This window comes from Acanthochromis polyacanthus, chromosome 11, assembly GCF_021347895.1.
Source record: "Acanthochromis polyacanthus isolate Apoly-LR-REF ecotype Palm Island chromosome 11, KAUST_Apoly_ChrSc, whole genome shotgun sequence".
Lineage (NCBI taxonomy): Eukaryota > Metazoa > Chordata > Actinopteri > Pomacentridae > Acanthochromis > Acanthochromis polyacanthus.
Window position 1 is genome coordinate 25,787,203 of NC_067123.1, and position 17,113 is coordinate 25,804,315.

General features: G+C 40.3%; 1 protein-coding gene across 1 annotated transcript in view; it reads left to right on the forward strand.

The window, feature by feature from the left end:
- csmd2 (CUB and Sushi multiple domains 2) overlaps positions 1 to 17,113 on the forward strand; it is a 251,381-nt gene that overhangs the window by 197,916 nt on the left and 36,352 nt on the right. The window contains 6 exon segments of the mRNA XM_051955076.1: positions 1,022 to 1,210; positions 5,548 to 5,725; positions 7,886 to 8,031; positions 8,128 to 8,208; positions 8,885 to 8,998; positions 16,516 to 16,704. Coding sequence (XP_051811036.1) covers positions 1,022 to 1,210; positions 5,548 to 5,725; positions 7,886 to 8,031; positions 8,128 to 8,208; positions 8,885 to 8,998; positions 16,516 to 16,704 — 897 coding nt within the window.

Sequence of the window (17,113 nt, forward strand, 5' to 3'; positions counted from 1 at the left end):
TTTAGCATTGAACTAAAGTTGGTTTAATTTGGCCATTTTTTTTTTGACAAAAATTTCAAAGAAAAAATATATTTTATATCAAAGTGAATACAGATTTCTACAAAATAATGTAAAATAGTTAACAATTCAAAATAGAAACAACACTTTAAATATATGATTGTGTAAGAAATATGAATTTGATAAAAATGATCCACCAAATTCAACAAAGATGCAGCCAAATAGTGCAACAGTTAGTGAATTGGGGATCTTTTGAGTACAATTGATGTGTTTTCAAGCAATCACAGCAGGCCCACGAAGGCTTGTAAAGTTAGATGGTAAACTGAATGCAGCAAAGTATAGGGAGTTCTGAAGGACAAAGCGATGTCAAACTGAGTGTGACTTGGGAGACGATTTGTTTTTCAGCAAGACAATGACCCGAAGCATACACCCAAAGTTACACGAAATGGTTCTAAAAGTAGTTTAAAGACAAGGTGAGTGTTCTGGTGAATGTTCTGGAGTGGTCGAGTCAAAGCCCAGGCCTCCATCCAATTTAGAATTTGTAGCTCGACCTGAAAAGTGATGTTCCCTCATGGTCTCCATTGCAGCATGGCAGCTTGAGCAGCTTTGCAAAGACGAATGGGGTAATATTGCACTTTCTAGATGTCAGAGACTAATTGAAACCTATCCATTTTCAATTAGCTGACATTAATTTGTAGAAATGTGTTATTACTTCAACATTAAATATTCATTTTTTTTTGTTATTCTTGTCAAAAAAAAAGTCAAATTATTATGACTTTAATTTAATACTGAAAAGCAATAAAACAGAAAAACTTCCAAAGAGGATGAATACTTTGCATAAGCACTGTATATTGGAGCATAAATATTTTCTGTTGTTCTGTCATGAGACTTTATAAACCACCATCTTAAACTCTTTGTAGGATTCCGCTGTCAAGAGTGCTGTATGACTGCTAAAAACATGACTGAATCAAAGTATTAATGAATTAGTCATATTCTAATTGTGTAATTGTTCTTTCACCCTCAGCATATGAGTTACAAGAGTGCCCAGATCCAGAGCCTTTCCGCTACGGAGTGGTGGTGGGTGCTGGCTACAATGTGGGTCAGTCTATTTCATTCGAGTGTCTGCCTGGGTATCAACTGATGGGTCACTCCATCCTCACCTGTGAGCATGGCACCACCCGCAACTGGGATCACCCTTTCCCTCGCTGCGAAGGTAAGTCATATGCACATTTATCGCAGCTATAAATCTTACCATAAAATAGCTCCAAACAACAGGCCAACTGAGCTGCCACATTAATGCTGAACTAAGCTAATAACATATCTTCCTGTTAAGAACGTATTGAGCTGTAACGTCATTAGCGCAATATGTGGTCATGGAGATAATGGTTATCTATTATAAATAATGTAATTAAACTGAATTATTATCCCCTATTAATGGAGCAAAGTAGCCCTCAATGAAAATCAATACTGCGCTAAAGAGGAGTAGAAACAAATAAGTGATGAATAAAAGAAGGGCTAAATTGAAAAGAAAAGTAATGGACGCTCTTTCTTTTGCCTTGTCCTTGACCCACATTCTCACGCTCCAACTGTCATTTATTCAATAAGGCAGGCAAAATTGCAGGGGGAGGTGATGACCATGATCCTGGAACTTTGAATGGGCGAGCGGAGAGATAAATTGGGAGTGAGAGAAAGAACAACAGAGTGAAAAGGCAGAGGAAACGTGACAGTTTATTCTCTCACAGCCATTTTCTTGTATATGTGGGCATCCTTTCAGTGTTAATGTCAAGTTCAAAGCTTGAGAAGTATCTGTAGAACTGTATGAAAATTCTACGTGTGTATGTGATTGTGTGATATGCAAATTGTGTGTGTGTGGGTGTAGATATAGATGTAGATATATAGATATATACATTTGCCTCTAAAACTATTGGAACAGTGAGGTCAATTCCTTTATTTCTTTATTTTTGCTTGTAGACTGCAAACATTTTGTGTTTGACATCAAAGGATGAATATGAGGCGAAAGATCAATATTTCGGTTCGAAGATGGCACCTTTTGTTTGAACCTACCCATTTTTCATGTGAGCAAAATTATGGGAAGGTGGGACTGACAAGTGTGTTTTGTTGCCCTGGTTTGTCTTATTATATTGATTATTCAAACAAAAAGTAGCACTCAGTGTCTACATTCAGTTTCAGATTTGGGTTTTGCCTTTGCAGACTGCATCTATAGTTACAGGTGTAACCAACATGAAAACCAGAGAGCTGTCTGTAGTTGGAAAAACAAGTAATGGAAAATAAATCAGAACCATTCACAAACATAAGCCATAGTCAGTACAACCATTTGGAATGTCCTGAAGAAGAAAGAAACCACTGGTGTACTAAGTATCAGACGTCAAACAGGTAGACCAAGGAAAACAGCTGCAGATGAAAACGGAAACATTGTGAGCACAATGTAGATATTCCATTAAAAATCAGCCGTTTCCAGCTAGAATAGTCATGTACCACATTAACAATGACTGGATTGTATTTCTGATTAATTTAATGTTATCTTCACTGAAAAGAAAATGTTTTTCTTTCAAAAATAATGACATTTCTAAGTGACCCCCAAACTTTTGATGGTAGTGTGTGTGTGTCCATGCATTATCTATACACTGCCTATACATTCATTTCTTATTATAGAATATATTTTAACTGAACTGGCGTAAATGTGATGACCTAGTATGAGGAAGTAATGATTGAAAATTTGGATATACCTCTGTCTAATGAAACTTACCTGAATGTAATTGCATCAATGCCCAGCTGCCTTAGTACAACACTAGATTTAAACGTACTGCAAATGACTTATTATGTCACCATTTTGGACTACTGCTGTAGAGTTTTCACTTACTTCAAATTCTCTTTTCATTCACAAGGGAACAGACATTTCGGACTGCAAAAATCATCAAATAACTTTAATCTTTTTTTTTCTTTTTTCTTCCTTTTCTTGACTGTGCAAATTTACAAAAGCATACATTGCTACTTTTTTTGTCAACCAAGTGAATGTTTTGACGTTGATAAAACATCTCCTCTGATACACAGCAATCACTGTGTGCTAGCATACCATGCTTTAACAAGTACACTCGAACCATAAACTGTAAAACCTGCTCGTGAGTGTATCTGTCACTCTAGTATAGCTTTCCTCTGAGGGGACGACAGAAACAAGTTCATTGATTTTTGTTACCTTGCCTGCTCCACTTGTCCTGGTATTAGTATCACAACATGTTGTCTCTCTGCACTTGACCTTAGTAGTCGTATTTCCTCCTCCCTTGTCGTCTCTTTTAATAACTTTACAAAAGCAAGTTTTCTGTGAAAATACTATATGCATTTGGATGACTGATAAATAAATTCTAATTCCTTTCTGAAGAAGACCGCAAAGCGGGACAAAATGACGACTTAAATTACCATCTGTCTTCTGGTCCCACAGAAAAATCTAACATATTTCCTGCATTTGTACACAATTTTATTGCATTGTAGTAGCATTTTTTGAGACCAATTTTTAGACACAGATTCGTTTATACGATATTTAGTGCATTTTAGAACATAATGTTAAAATACAATGGTCAGTTTTGTACATCCATTTATTACCCAAACATTTTGTCATTTTTACTGATATTTTTTTAAATGCATTTTTAACAATTGTTGCCAGGAGTGCTTCATGTTCTCTCTTAATCTTCACAAGCTGTGTCTCTGAAAATGTTCTCTGACATGATTAATCACTGAAGCTCTACTACTGCCATATCTGTTTAGAGACAAACCACTCATTTAGAAAACACGGGGAACACCAATTCCACCTTAATACCCATGAGTACTTCTGAATCCACGCCAGGCATTGATGACTTAGCTGTCAGCGTAGCAGCGTAGTCTTTAAACTTGAGTCATCTGGGTCATGATTTATACAGTTTTTTTTGTTTGTTTGCTTTATTTTGTTGTTTTTTGTAGAGCAAACAAATAATTTCTTCCGTAGAGGTGATTGCCGAATCATACAGATGCTTGTGTTAGGTTCATGTGTGGACTCGGTCTTTGCTGTAAGTTCTTATTTGTCTCGTCCTTGGGGTAGGCATGTGATGTCAACCTTCCCAGGTGTATGTGTTATGAGCTTCAAAGGAAGCATTTCAGGATTTATGAAGTTATATCTCCCATTGTAAGGTCATAAGTGAGACTTGATATGGAACATTTGGTTTCATGGATAACCAGAGTTCTGAGTGAGGTATCTCACTGCACTACCCTGCTTGCTTAGGAAGTAAGGCTTAAGAATGTCTGATATGGTTCCATGGACACCACATCAGGCATTCTTAACCCTTAAAGGGGAGATGAGTACCCCTGTGGCAATCAGATGATTGGTCTATCTTTTTACAGACATGTTGCTAATGGAGCTTCCGTGAGTGGTCAGGCGAGAAGGCGCTTCTCATAGTAAGAAAGCTCACTAAGTTCAAGAAGACCAGGGTTACCCTGGTAACCAAACATTTTCTGTTTCTTCCCAATCTTTGAAGCACATATACTCTTTCACACATAGGACTTGTAGCTTGCCAGTCGATGCATCAGCCAGAGGTGCAAGTCCATAGAGTGTCCAGAGTTTAATCAATGGGTCTGATCGATAGCTCATTTAACAGGTGAGGCAACAGCAGCAGAAGAGCTACTCAAGCACAGGGCTAAAGCTGTGTATCATGAACACACGCATAACCACATAACCCATGAGAGAAACAGAGGGCTAAAACATGCACTCTCTGCTTTGGGAATGATCTTTTACCCATAGGTATCCAAAGGTATGCATGAAGCTGAATACTCTGTGTGGGTTGCTTGAGATGCCTGCACAGCTGCGATTACAACTCTTTCCTGATTATTTCATGCTGCCCTACAGTGAATATAAGGCTTCTCTAGGGGCACCAGCGGACATGTTGGGCTTCTTAAATCATATATTTCATTAGAACTTCATGAGTTCATAAGAAATATTTAAACTACAGTTCCAATTTCTATGCATGGTGTTTGGAGATGAGGTAGAGGGATGTAGTTGAATGTGCGTTTTACTGGTTGTGTGATTGTGCAGTTTTTAAACCTCAGGGTAGCCGTTCTGACATGGACATGCTGTCGTAACCTTTACTGTCACTCAGAGTTTACACAGTCATGCATATCTAGTCCCTTATACACATACTGTACATATACACACACCTCAAAAGCCCAGTCCACTCTAACCCCACGCCTCATCTCCACACTTGCTCTCTTCAGCCCCATTGGGAAAGGGTTGAGGCCTTATCTTAGCAAAACACTCCATCCAAGTCCCCACTTACTAACAGGCTTTACTGGCTAATCTTTAGCTTAGACAAGCGCCTGGGCAATAGATGAAGAGTGAAGAAGAGGGGGAAAGAGACACCGAGAAGGGAAGCAGAAGAAGAGGGGGATAAAAAAAATCCCCTTTTTCTACTGATTGCAGCTGAACTATTCATCTGTCCTGTTTTATTCCTGGCTCACTGATATAGATATACTCTACCTGTCTTTCTCTACCCCCTCTCCTTCTTTCAGTGCCTTGTGGTGGGAATATCACATCAGACAATGGGACCATCTTCTCCCCGGGTTACCCAGAGGAGTACCCAAGCTCAGCTGACTGCTCCTGGCTGATTACCGTGGCTCCCGGCTTTGGCATCAAAATCAACTTCACCCTGCTTCAGGTTCATGGGCCGCATGATTTCATCACTGTCTGGTAAGAACTGACAGTGTCACAGGCTCCAGATGTGTAGAAACGATTTTCCTAAAATGCCATGTACACTTTGCTCCCTAAAAATTCTGCTAATCTTGAAATTACATTTGAAGCAGTTTTGGAGTCATAGTCAAGCCGCAAAGTCAAGGTGATATCAACAATGTTCCGCTCTTTCCTTCACTTATTATATATGTATAATTGAAATATTTCCATGTTTATTCATTTATTTGAAGTTTCATCTTCCCATTATTATCACCTCCACATTGCCTCTTCTTTCAGCTACTTGTTAGCACCTCCTACTTCTTAAACTGTTACATCTCCAGGTTTTTTTTCCCCGTATCTGCCTCTGCTTGACAAAACTGATTTATCTATTCTCCACGTCCCTGCTTCTCCTTTCATTCACAGACTTAATTGCAGCTTATTTTGTAACTAACAAGTACAACATATCCTCCAACCACATGTATCCCTCATTTTTGTCATTCATTACATTGGCAAAAAAAACTGCAAGATAAAACCTCACATCTGCTTCGCTGCTATCCCTGTCTTTTCTTATGTCATTGTTGCTTCCGCCAAGTCCCTCTCCCTTAGAACCTGTTTTATTCTTCGAAATTCATTTCACTGAAACTCATGCCCATTTTTTTTTTTTTCAGAATTCACCAGCCACAGGGATCATTATAGAATTGCAAAGGTTAATAATTGCAAAGGTTAGTAAAAATATATTGTGAAAAATATATTTTTACTAATACAAACATGTAATTGTAGAGAAATTTTAGCAGTTTTTTTTAATAAGAATTGCAAAGTGAATTTACGGTGGAAACCTGTGATAATCACGTATACTTTGTGGGTTCAGCCTTTTTATATGCAATGTTAATTATAGGAAATTAAATGTTAATTTTTATTGGTCGTACATCATATATCTTAATTACTAACACTAACATGAAATGAATGCAATCTTTCATGGAAGACTAATCAGAGAAGAAGGTTGTATTTAGACCACCTCCCTCCTCCTCTGAATATGTGTGAGAGAAGAAAGAGAGTCAGACTGAAGCGTGTTGGCTAGTGGAAAAGTGTATGTGCTTTTTTTGTGTGTGTGTTAATATTTGTGTCATAACGTTTATGTGGTTGGTCTATGCCTGACTGACTATCAAGGGGTAAAGCTTCCTTTCATCACCTCCATAATGCATGGTTGGACCTGCCATATGTACCACCAAAGACAGGATTTTGCATGCATGATGGTTGCCAGTCCCAGTTGATCCCCTCTCCCAGAGACTGCATCCAAAGGTCCCAGCTCTCAGTGAGACCGGAGATCTGACTGCCAGCCAATCTGGCAACTTGTGGACCACATGAAAAGTCCACATGGTGCGGGGCGACATCCATGCTTTATAGTTTGGATTGCTTGTAGAAAATTGCGCGAAGATTTTTCAAATATGAACAGTTGAGGTCAACGTGGCTAAAATGAGCCAAAATGGTTTTTATCACATTGTTTCTCTTCTGTAAATGCCCCCCTTTGTGTTGATCTCTCCCAACAAGTTCCTGCAAAGCCAAGATGGGGGCTATCATGTTCCCCAGTTTCCAGTTACCACCGCTGTGTATCTATCCACTGAACTACTGAGCCAAGGAAATGGGCCCCGTAATGGCAGCTTGGCTAGAGTGCTGTCAGGCAGCAGTCCCTAGCCAGCCGTTTCCAGAGCTGCTTGTAATCTCCCATGCCCAGTCTGACAGCCAAAGACAGATGGTTTTTAAGCTGAATGGTTGTGGCAGGAATCTGGGAGCTAGCTTAATCAGCCATGCCCGCACCAGGGGACTGCCAAGGCTGGGCCACAGCTTCCAGGGACACTCCCTTTGGATGGCTGTTAGCAAAAACAGTGCAATCCAGACCTGTCATCCCACGCTTATCTGTAATTTCTACCTTATTTTAACATAATCACCCAGAGCAGGCCAGAGTAATTGCTCTGGGTTTGATGAAGTGAGAGCAGCTTGATTATAGTCTGCTGCTGGAAGCTGCCTGACAATAATCTACCATGTGGTGTACTTTGGTTTGTGTCAGAGTTTCAAGGTGCTTTATGGTTTGAGAACAAATGAGCTGTTTAGTAGAGCTTGCTGTCCCCAGTGTATTGTTGTTTCTGAAGCCGCAGTTGACCTTTGACATTTCTTCCTTTGTAGGGATGGTCCACAGGAGACAGCGAGGAAATTAGGTGTTTTCACTGACGGGGAGCCCAATGACCCACCAAGTAGCACATCCAATCAAGTGCTGATACGGTTTCGTAGTAACACAGAAAAGGGTGGACTGTTCCGTATCGGTTATCAAGGTACATAAAATATCTTAGTTGATTTTTATTTCTACCAGATGACTCGCATAGAATCTGTGTTTAAACTCTTTTATGTTTTTGATGTTCTAAATAAAGCTTACAGACTGCAGTACTGCCTGCCTCCCCCCATCATCCCTAATGCAGAGATCCTCATGGCAAGCAAGGAATTCAAGATCGGTAGGTGGTAAAGCTGTCACAAAAAGACACTTGCATGTAGACAGAGCACCACTGCTATCTGGGTACTGATGCCTTTTTTGTGTTAGATGTTGGTCCCATCGTCACTCGGGGAAATGCAGCATTTTGAAGAGTTAATCCCACTGTCAGTTCCCCTTCTGGCTTTGACAGTTTACATTGCTCCACATTCGCTGGCTGCACTTGCCATAAGTCAGTGCTATTGAATGCAGACTCACCAAAAACAGCATCGCCCAAGGAGTTTTGAGGCACTGGCATAAATGAATGATTATGACAAAATAATCCGAAAGCCTGTGGAATTTGGGGCAGGTGCTCTCATTCCGTGTCGAAGACAATAAAAGTTAATTCTCCTAATCTTTTATTTGCATACCTCCTTGACTTATTATTCACATCCACAAAGGTGCCAACACAGACATAGTGTTTCATCTCTAGGATCCCCAATGGGAATTTATTATGGTACTTTTTTCCACTGTTAACTTTTCCTTCAGTGAGTCACACAATGGACTGTAATTACTTGCTTTTGTGCCATATTGGTATCCTCACAGAGGAACACTGATTGATATATGAAGTTTTTTTTTGTCTTGGCTAATCATAATAGTTGTTGCCACCATCTTTGATCTGTCATTGACTGTACCTTTCCCCCATCCATCTCTATTTTCAGGTGATATAGTGCGATATCGATGTCTCCCAGGATACCAGTTAAGCGGAAACAGTATCCTGACCTGTCGGTTAGGTACACACTTGGAATTTGAGGGGCCTCCACCCTCATGTGATGGTGAGTGAGTGCATGCAGCTTGACAGTGTCTGAACATTCAGGGCACTTGTCCCGAAATCTGATTTGAAGAACACTTTTGTGTACTCTTTCCCGTTTAGCTGCATATATTAAGTTTTTGTTTTTGTTTTTTTGAGCATCTTTCTTTCTTACTCTCTCCATGAAAGTCAGTGGACTATACAAATACTGTACAAGAGTTCTCAAATCTGTACAGTGTGTTGATCAGTTGATTAAATTAAATCCTGAGTTATGAATCGCTGAATATCAAGTGAATGCTTGTGCCATCTATTATTTAAGTAGCTTTTAGAAAGCATCAGCAGTTTTAGCTCCGTTGCCATTCAGTTTACATGTAGCTGAAAATGGTTCCACAGCCATGACACTAACAGAAAGTCAGAGCAACATGGTAGCAAAAATTCTTCAACAGTTCAGATCTCTCACGATACTTTTAGCATCATTTTGACATTCAGAGAAACTTTCCTGGTGTCTTTCCATTGTTTAATTTGGTGGATTTTCTCTCAAGCTGCTTGGACTGGTTTTTGTCCTCGTCTTTACTGGTGCCGTCACAATTGACCTAAAAGTTACATTGCTATAGTTAATTTGTACCTTTTAAAAAACACAAAGATTTGGAATCCTTGAATATTTCAACCCTACCTGTTGCTTTACCGTGCACCAGTATAGACACAGTAAGGGACATGTATGTGAACGTTATGAAGAACTGTTACTTTTATATGCACAATAGCTTTGTAAAAAGAATAGCTTCTTCTAAAGCACACATCACAGTACATCACACTAAAGAGAGTTTATTGTTTGCACAGTGTCTCTTGAGATGCATCAGCTCAATTGAAAATGATTTAACAAGTGCTTCACACATAATGCAACACAGGTGAACTCTGCCTTTGTCTGCCAAGAGAAGTCCTTTGAGTTTATTTTCAGCCGGGTTATAGATAGCCTATATCACTGCGCATTAACCATAGACTTATGCACTAGTTTGAGTTCTGCCTTATTTCTGGCTCCCATGGGTACTTTTTCTGCCTCTAGTCATTGAGCATCACCACATATCAGTTTGGTACCACTTTCCATCTCTGTGGCTGATACTTGGCTCCCATGAGGCAGAGGGTGGCTGCTGGGGCACTCTCTTCATACTGTGATATCATCCTCCCAGAGGATTCCATGAATGCAGTGCTCCCCACACACTGCATCTTGTTGTGTGCAACACTTTTCCTCTGGGCAAGGGACTGGGTGCATATAGGGGTCCTCCTGTTTCTTTTTTGCCTCACAGCATTATAAAAGCATATATCTTTCATTCTCTTGCTTTCTTTTAAAAAGAATAGTATGTGTGCCTCGTTGTGTTTGTGGTTTATGTGGTGGACGAGGGAGAGCAGGCGAAGTTTGATAAATGCAACTAATTTAGAGTTCTAAATTGGAAAAATATGATGCTCTCAGCATGAGGTGAAAAAGGAGAGAGATAAAAAGAATTAGGAAAAAGAAAGAGGGCAATGAAAAGGGGAAAGGGAGCTATGTATAGGCTAGGAATGAAGACACAGAACAAAGCAGCTAACGCACCTAGTGAGAGGCAGAGCCGAGGAGACAGGAAGTGTCAAAAATCCGAAGAAAAAAGAAAATCAATCTGGTCGTATTTTTACTGCTTCTTGTTTGCTCACCTTGCTCACAGACATTTGCATGTCCACATGTGCTCAATAAAGCAGATTGTCAGTAAAGCAGCATTTTTGGCATCACTGGACAAAATCTCCATACAACATTTCAGCGTATTGTAATTTCAGTAGTCTGAGAGGAAACTGCACTTCTCCACATCTTAACTGGGCTCTGTATACAGGCTTTAGAAAATCGAAGTGGTGGAAGATTTAGGCCAGTTACAGGTCTTTCCACCCAGATGAGATAGATCGTATAAACAGCAACAAAGTCCATGATGAGAGGAGTATGTGGTGGCATAGCGGGTTAAATGGACAGCTTTCACCCATGAGAATGAAGTTTCTTTTCGCTTGTTTGTTTTTTCCTGTTTGACATGCATTGATAAACTTACGCCTACATGTTTTTTCATGCCACGTTATGATTTACTTTTTCTTTCTGTTCACAGTTAACTTTGCTGGACTATGTAAAATTCCATGATATCGTAGTGGATTTCATTGCTGTATTTTTTTGTGAATTTCAGCTATAAAACTGCATTTATGGTTTTCGGTGCCCCAATAATTTGTTCCCCTTATGCTGAGTGATACACTGTTGACAAACTGTTCAAGTGTACATCTACTTCCTGCCTTTTTCTCCTTCCCTTCTGGCACTTTTGCCTGCATTGACACAGACCCGGGTGATGGAGAGGCCAGAGATAACACACGCTGAGGAAGAAGAGGGCAATAAGAGGGAGTTGAAAGCACAGGAAAAAAGTTAAAGGAGCAAACTGATCCTAGCATGAAGGAAGAGAAGAAGATTGGACGGGGAGAGAGAAGGGTCAAAGATAAACTGATACAAAGAGAGAAGTTAGAGATAACTCTGAATAAGCAGAATTCTTGGGGGAAAAAAAGCCAATACTGGGTTGGAAAAGATGGAGGAGAAACTGCTAAATGAGCAGAAGGGTAGCAAGTAAGTGAAGTGGAGTTTTAAAGTGAGGCGAGAAAGCCAGACAGGGAGAGACTTAGTTGGAGGGCAGCGAAGAGACGAAGTGCACAGCTCATTGAAATGCAGGGGACATGCCTGCTGCAGCTGCACCTATCAAATCACCACTTCTAGCTCTGACAAGCACAACCCTCCCTGCACATCCAGTGGCACCCACCCCCTACACACAAACACACATCGCACGCTCCTTCATATACTGTATACACATCCACACTGGTCTAGCTCCTCTCTGGGTCATACAGCAGTGAATGTTGTCATTCCGTGATAGTCTTCCAAAGAGCAGCACTGGAACCAAAGCCGGTTCTGCAGTCTTGCTTGCCCCTCAGCGCCAGTATCCTCTCTTATTCTCTGCATTCCCTCCTCCCTCCCTCACCACTTCTCTCCCCTGACTCAATAGCATCAGACTTCTGTTCTTACATAACACATGTATCCTTTGTTCCCCCCACTCTCACTTTTTTCCCCCTTTTTTTTGTTTGTCATTGTCTGGGGCTCAAAACACAGCACTCTGTATTCTCACAAACTTTAATGCACAGGTGTCTATCAATACACATATCTGTCTTTTTCTATTTCTGTCTCACTGACGTACCAGTAGAGAAATAACAGCCACCACCATGCACATATAAACACAGATAAATTGCTGGCAGTCATGCTCTTGGTTTCAGCCTCTCTTCTATTTCCTGCCATCAGAGCAACCAGTTGGTTTGTTCAGTATTTGATTTACCTTCTGCTTGATTATACTAGGTTGCATTGGGCCCACAGCCCTTAACTACATTTGCTGTCTGCTGAGACCACAGGGAGTTTGTGCATCACACACACACACACACACACACACACACACACACACACACACACACACACACACACACACACACACACACACACACACACACACACACACACACACACAAAGCAGCAGCATCAGTACAAAGTGTTGCTTGAATTCATTAATGAAAACACAATGAGCTCTGATGATCCAAAATCCCCCTGTTTATCCCCTAGACACATTTCTGGTTAAAACCTGCATAATCACCCATCACATTAGTTTCCTGGCTAGTTACAGTAGCTTTCCTCATCTTGGTGCCTTTGTCTCCTTCGCCTCTATATCTGTCTCTTTTTTTGTTACATAGATTATGCATCTTTCTGCCCCTGCCTCCTTCTTTTTGTCTCGCAGAATGGATTACAGCTGCCCCTTTTTCAAATCTACATTGTCATCCCTGTCTTCTAAGAGTTGTTAGGTCCTGATCTACACTAATGCTTATGTTGTGGCCCATCCCCTTCAATCAGCTCGTTATCGCTCCTAAGCTTATGCTAATTACATACCAACACGAGTAAAGGCATCTCAAAAGCACTGCAGCACTACAGGCTTGATATGTTGCGGATTTATGCGCGTGTTCGTGTCTATTTTTGCGCACTGGCGTGCACAAATATGTGTGTATGCATGCAGATGTGTGTGCATCTGTACTTGTCGGCACAAAAGCCTTCCACTGCATATTTCATTGGGAAGCTGTTGCATACCATGAGCAATTTATACACAAACGGAAGGGAGGTATCGCAGATTGCCATTCCTCCTACCTGTTTATTCCATTTCTTGTCTCATTAAAGCGAGATTTCATTTTGAGCCCTATCAGCGTTGATCTCACCTTGTGTGTCGCAGCTGCCTTTTTCCAGCTGTCAGATTTGTCCCCTCATACCCTTTTGTTTACAGCCAGAGTGATGCTTCATTTCAAAGTGGATTAGTTTAATAAGTAGCAGCCTATAGATAAGAGCCGCTGCCCATCTCTTTCCATCAGCTCCAAGACAAGCTGAAGGCAGTTTTGAAGACACGTTGGAGCTTTCTGAAAGGTCACTGACAACACACATCTCATCCTCAGAGAATTGATTGTTTAATGAACTTCACTCTTAGATTTTATATCCCACTTGCAAGTGCAATCAGTTTCACTGCTATTGATGGATTGAAACCTTTTGACTCACATCCACCAAGGTGCTGGAGGTTGTAAATGATTTTACAGACTTGATGAGTGTCTTCTTGGAATTTAGGATCAAAGTAGATTATAGTCACTTTACTTTCAAATTAGATGCCTAAAATACTTTGTAGATTTTTAATTTCAACATCATATGACCTAATTCGAATGCTACCACACTAAGTATATTACAGGTTAGGTACGTCTATTATTATGCACACATTATCTTATTCAGATAAACTGCTGTTTTCTGATTGGTATAGACAACATTTGCATACATTCCCTGTATGTTTTGCCTTGCTCGTGGCAGCACTTTTTTGTAACTAATGCTACAAATGGCAAAAAGTTGTGGGAAAAGCATTTGGCAGAAACATTTTTAAAGTCATTTTTACATGCTTTACTGTGAGTGACAGATTACCTGGCATTATCTGAGATTTCCTGAGGCAATAAAGCCGCCCTCGTTGATGTGCCAAGCACGGTAAAACAAATGTGAAGAATTATTTGCAGATGCTGTTTAACCCAGGCTGTCTGCCATATTTTTTTCTCGCAGATTTAATAATCTCTTCCCCAATGAACACACAGAGAGGAGGGTGAACAAGCCAAAGCATACACAATTGTACGATGATACAAACACATGAGCTCATCCACGTACACAAAACAAGTGTATACTCACACATTGCCCTAGAAAAGAGGCGCTGTTTAAACGTGATTTAGAGCATTCAATAATTCTCCACTGTAATGATGGACACGCAAGTGCCAAGTTCTTTCTCACCTTCAGGCCGAACAGACTTAGGTATTGAAATAACAGCACACAGCAAGGGCATTTTACACTTCTGGCTAAATTTCCTTCCACACTTTGACAAACACAAATACACAAAAAATGTAGTAGCGTGTAAAGAGCCCCTGCACTTTGAAATATATATACATATATATATATATATATATATTTAAATCGCATTTAAACTGTTGCATTGTGTTTTCACTTGATTCCTCCTATGATAATAAGTAAAACCTCTTACTGTAAGATAAATGTATGGTTTTTCTGTGAATTTGCTGTGGTGTTTTGCTAATCACAAAAGCTCTTCACAAGCTGTTGGGTTGTGTTCCAGCAAAACTGGCCCAAGTGTTAAATCATTGAAGCACTGTTAGGCTTCGTGCAGACTGCAGGCTCAGATGACCCAAATCCGATTTTTTTGCCCCTATACGACCTGTATCCGATCTTTTCATGACAGTCTGAATGACACAGATCCGATTTTTTTCAAATGCGACCCAGGCCACTTGGATATTTGGTCCTAATTCCGATACGTATCGGATCTTTTGCCATGCGACTTCAGTCTGAACGGCCAGGTCGCATTTATCCGACCTATACGTCATTGGTACACGACAAACATCACTATTCTGCGTTCAAGCAAAACACGTCTTCGGGCTGCCGAAGACGTGTGTCTTGCCATGAGAGTGTTAAAAAGAGGCGCTCACATATGTACGTAAAGGTCGCCCTTGTCATTCAAAAATTCTGAATGAAGTCCGCATCTGTGAAGCCTCTCACATCACTATCCCAACCACTCCTGGCTGCGACTCCGCACACACACAGTTCTCTGGACAGACGTTGCTGCCACTGCCCCACAAAAAGCCAGGGCCAAAATCCTGGCTCTCTTCCTTCTTGACCTTCTCCTTAAAATGATTAAGTTATAAATATGCTGGCTCCGGTTGGACAACAACTTTAAAATGGCCAGACATGCTCTACTGTTAGCGTCCATGTTTACTTCCGTAAACACTGAACACGCTCTCTGCGTGTCGTTGTTGTGTCCTCTTCTGCGCATGCGGGACACTTCTGGGTCGTGTGAGGTTCACACAGGAGATCACATACAAGTCGCATTTAATTGGAAATGTGAACAAACTCGCAAAAAAAATCGGATTTCACAAAAAAATCGGAATTGAGCATTAAGCCCTGCAGTCTGAACGTAGCTTTAGTTTGTCAAAATGGCCCCTAAAGATGTTTTGCAATGTAATAGCACTAACGTTTTGTGGAAGGCTTCGGAAACAGTTTACAGTAGAAAGCAGTTAATTGTATAATTCTACAAAAATAATTTTGCTAGCAAAGCAATCACAAGCAAACAAGGAAAAGTAAATTCACAATTTCTTTGCTGTTGAAAGTATTGTTTCAAACCATGTTACCTCTTTAGCATTCAGACAGGCAAAGAAAAACCTTGAGAAACTTTTTTTTTAAAAAGCAAATAAACAATGTTGTAGTTATATTTTGTTGCCGTTACAGCATGTTGCATCCTTTCATGTTGCAGCTTGTTTTGGGTGGCTCCACTGTGCATGCAGACAGCTCTGGCAGATTAAGAAGTTGGCTTCACAGCATTGCAGCAAAAACACAACAGACAGCAGTCCTATGTACTGTCTGATAATACAGGCTGAAACCACTAGAAAATGTCAAAAGATGTCATGGAGATGTCTCGCAAGAATACCAATGACAGGGAAATGAGATGAGCAGAGGGATGTGGTCTGCTCAGACATGCCTCAGCAACAGGGCTTCAAGGCAGATGTGAGCATCAGTTGCCAAGTTAGCATCACATCTGTCATATGCTGACAATGAGCATAAAGGGGGGAATATGCTGATGACAAGTCAGTAATATTATATAATGTTTATGCCATTTCTTGGACAGACGTAGCATGGACAGCTTTGTTTTCCTGTGACAGCATCAAGACCAGAATGACAATTAGGTTGGCTATGTGTTTAGTCACATTGAGTTCCCCTCCAGCAACAATATGGATCTAGCTAATCCAATTTGTGCTTTGAAGTAAACTAAAGTAATTACTACAATTAACCACCACTATGCGTGATCTGGAATTATGAAACAATGCATACATATTTCTATTTTTCTGTCCTTTACATTAATAGATTTCATTTTTTTTTTCTCTCAACAGTTACTTGTCCCATGAATGAGATACTGACAGCTTCCACAGGTGTCATCATGAGCCAGTCTCCAGGCAGCGGTTTCCCCCATTTTGAGTCTTGCTCGTGGGTGGTCAAAGTAGAACCCGGTTACAACATTACCTTCACTATTGAACACTTCCAGACCAGCCGTCAGTTTGATGAGCTTGAAATCTTTGATGGTAAGTCTGATAAGGAAGCAAATCTGTGGATACAGAAGATTATATGCTATTTAGCTTCACAGAGTGATCTTCATTAGTTTGATTCTTTCGTATCATTATTACTGTTTGTATCTATTTCCTTATCAAGGAAAAAGCAATGTTTTGGTGCAGCTCTCTGTATTATTTCATGGTCACCTACAGTATGTATACCCTTCTACATGTTCCTGGTAAAAAAAAAACAAAAAAAAACAAAAGCTCAGTTTCACAATTATCCAGCTTTGAAGACTGCAATGAGCCAGACAGCTATATTTATTGTCCCTAGCAAAGCTCATTGCCTCTACTAACAGAAAATCACACATATAGACTTCCTTTCATGGTGACAGAACATCTACATCTGCCTTGTACATTTGCATGTGATTAGAGGCACAGT